We start from the raw sequence: 3,270 nt of genomic DNA, 5'->3' as shown, positions 1-3,270 counted from the left end.
GATTAGGATATTATGCATTTATAGCGATTCAAAATTGAATGTGTAAAGACCTAAAAAATATATGTAAAAAATATATGTAGTGACGCCAGAGCATAATAAAGTATCAACAGCAAAATGCATAGCATGATGTTTAAAGTATTAAGTGAGTCTACCGATAACAGAATTGATCAGATTTAGTATACTGCTAGGGAAAATTTTTGAAAACAGGTGTTTAAATTTGTAGAGACTGAAAGTATCTACGAAGAGAGTTATTGAATTTATTTTTGATTAATTCTTAATTTTACTACTAAATATTCTTACTAAATATAATTTCTTAAGTTGATACCCTTCAAGTTTTATTTTATATTATACTCCGCATATATAATATAAAATTATATAACTCCGCACTCTACATATCTTTCGATAGATTTGTAACATTATGTTAAAACAAATATCTTAATCGAAGTACGTGAGATCTGACTCATTTCTAAAAATCGGATACAAACTTTTGCACTGACCTAATACATTTTATTACTTTATAAATAAAAAAAGAAATATAGAACTGAATTCATTGTAACGTGATTTATTAATAATAGTTTATGTATATAATAGCGAGAACCCAAAAGACCTAGAACGCGATGATCGAGACGAATCAGAACGGTATGGGTTCTCGAAAATTTCGGGATTCCCGAAAGTTTCTAAACTGTTCGCGATTCTCGAGTATGTTCGGGTTTCTCTATTGTATGGAAATTCTCGAAAACATTCAGGATTCCTGAAAATTCTCCAAAATGTTAGGAATTTCTAAAAATTTCGAAGAATTAATTATCGTTACGAGACTCAACAAAATTAATCGTCATGTGAGATTTTCGATATTTTACGCATTCTCGAAGATCAGAATATAAAATTTATTCACTTATTCTAATTTCTTCTTCTTAGAGAGCTATTGATTGGTAAGTGAGGTAGAAATAATATACCAAAAAGTAATAATTAGCCTTTTTGTACGAATATTTGAAATAAAACATACGTNCTGGTCATGAGATCTTCAATTGGCTTTGGACAACCTTCTATTAAAGGGGGTCTTTGCCCAACGTGCACTGCCCACATTATTCTGTAGGCTGATCCACCGATCTCATCAAAAGGTTTCTTCCTCGATAATATCTCCCATAAAATGACACCCCAACTAAACACATCACATTTTTCCGTGTACCTGGAACCTTCAAATACCTCCGGGGCCATCCACGCAGCAGACCCCTTATTGTTAGTCATGTAGGTATTCAGATCGCAAGCTGTACCGAAATCACAAATTTTTAGGGTGTGTCCACCCATTACTAATAACAAATTCGGTGGTTTTAAGTCTCTGTAAAAAGAGAATGGAATTAATGGATTTAAAACTGAATAACTTTTTAAAATCGGATCAAATAATAGGAGTTTTTATTAAAAGTTGTGTAAAAAAATGTAGAGATCGCTATTTTCAACTTTTTCATCTGCGCTTGCAATAAAAATTTGAACAACAAATTTCGAACATTTGTATAAGATAGGTACATGCTGAAAACTTCATCGAAATCCGTTGGCGCCGAAGGAAACGACAAGCGTCGAAACATGTAGATTTTAAGCCAAAAATCGAAAAAATTGCAATTTTCATCACCTTTACTTAGTTATAACTCATAACCAATTTCGATGTTGTTCAAATTGTCATTACAAGCCCAAATAAAAAAGTTGAAAAACAACCTTCACTTTTTTCTTTACAATTCCTACTAATTTTAATTTTTTTGAAATTCTCTTCACACATCACATAGTAAACTAATCCATCTAGTTATTTAAAAAAATTCAGATTCTTTCGTTCAACTTGAGAAAAATTATTTAGTTCTAAAAAGTATTGGTTCAATTTTGCTCTTTACTGTATTTTCTTTGGAAAAATATATTTTATTTTACCTGTGGATCAAAGGTTTGGGTTTCATATTATGGAGGTATGCGACGCCACGTGCACATTGTAATGCCCAGCTCATCGCATGACCTGCTGTGTACCTTGGCTGGGGATTGCAATGTAAAACTGAAATAAAGTATTACACATAAGCATACTATAGTATTATTGACCAGCGTTCCCTGTCGCGGCTTCACCCACGACATTTCTCCCTTTGCATCTAAAGTCAGTACAGAGCGGTTCACCGAAATGTAGCCATCTAAGTATCTCCTTCATTTGCGATGACAGGAAGATTATTTTGTATACAATGTAAATGGCATCAAAGATGAATGCATTGCACATGTTCTTTTCTGAGCCATCGTTATAATTTTTAGCAACTTCCCACTCGTCACTGTTAAAAATCAGTGACATTGGTGTAAATGAATGTTATATTTAATTTCAAAATAAAAATTTTGTGACTCAGAAGTCACGTTTAAGTCATATCACTAAAATGTTTTTATGCGTTTCAATGTCAACTATAATATACCAAAAGAAGAAATATACATTTACAAGAGAAAAATATTAGTGACGTTAAAAATGTAGAATAAAATGATGTTGAGAAAAGAAAAGGTCTTGTAAAATATTCAACTTTTCATTTTGATTACCATTTGCATAACATAAAAAGAATTTTACCTATCATCGTAAATCAAAGAGATATTTAGATGTCTATATTTTGGTAAATCAGCCTGTATTTGGAAGTATAATATTTAATATTTGGCAGTAAATATTTTTCCGAGATTTTTTTTAAGAAGTCTACTGATTTTTATAAAATATTACGATAAGCTGAAGAGACCACATAAATAATAATAGTCCTAAAAAATTTTTCTTAAAATGTGATTGCACAAATAGATTCTATAGAAAAGATTGTAAAGTAAGAAATTAGTATATTCCTATGCTCTTATGTAATTTGTACTCAATGTTCTCTATTTTTTAGCAACAAAAGCGTTAGAAATACAATTTTCACATACAGTACATTTTCCTCGTAATTTTCTTTGTAAAATCACATTTTGAGAAATGTAATTTTTTAATAACGAATTAATTGTTAAAACAAATAATAAATAAATGATTAATTATACAAATGTCTGTACGTAAATATGTTTACGCGTCGATCAGGCATGAGAATACGAATGTGCGTATAGAATTTCGACTCCATCTGTGTCTCAATAGTTTTTGCGTGATAGAATGATAAACATCCACTCACATTAATGTCCAGTGCAAAATAGAATAACATTTTTAATATGGGATCAAACAACATCATTTTTTTAGGATGCTAAGCGGCCTGATTTATTACACAATATGTAACAAAAAATTGAAAAAAAATACTGCTATTC

The 3,270-nt window shown here is 30.5% G+C and overlaps 1 protein-coding gene across 1 annotated transcript; it reads right to left on the bottom strand.

Annotated features, from left to right (window-relative positions):
- Window positions 1-1,003: 1,003 nt before the first annotated feature.
- On the bottom strand, window positions 1,004-2,180 carry LOC108625500 (mitogen-activated protein kinase kinase kinase 7-like; the record flags this gene model as incomplete). Its single annotated transcript, XM_018025567.2, has 2 exons — window positions 1,912-2,180; window positions 1,004-1,336 (listed from the first exon to the last, which is right to left on the bottom strand). Coding segments are annotated over exons 1-2 (407 nt in total), but the record flags the coding sequence as incomplete, so codon positions are not given.
- Window positions 2,181-3,270: the final 1,090 nt, after the last annotated feature.

This window comes from Ceratina calcarata, unplaced genomic scaffold (assembly GCF_001652005.2).
Source record: "Ceratina calcarata isolate Rehan_Ccalc_2016 unplaced genomic scaffold, ASM165200v1 scaffold3582, whole genome shotgun sequence".
Lineage (NCBI taxonomy): Eukaryota > Metazoa > Arthropoda > Insecta > Hymenoptera > Apidae > Ceratina > Ceratina calcarata.
This window is presented reverse-complemented; position numbering and strand designations above follow the sequence as displayed.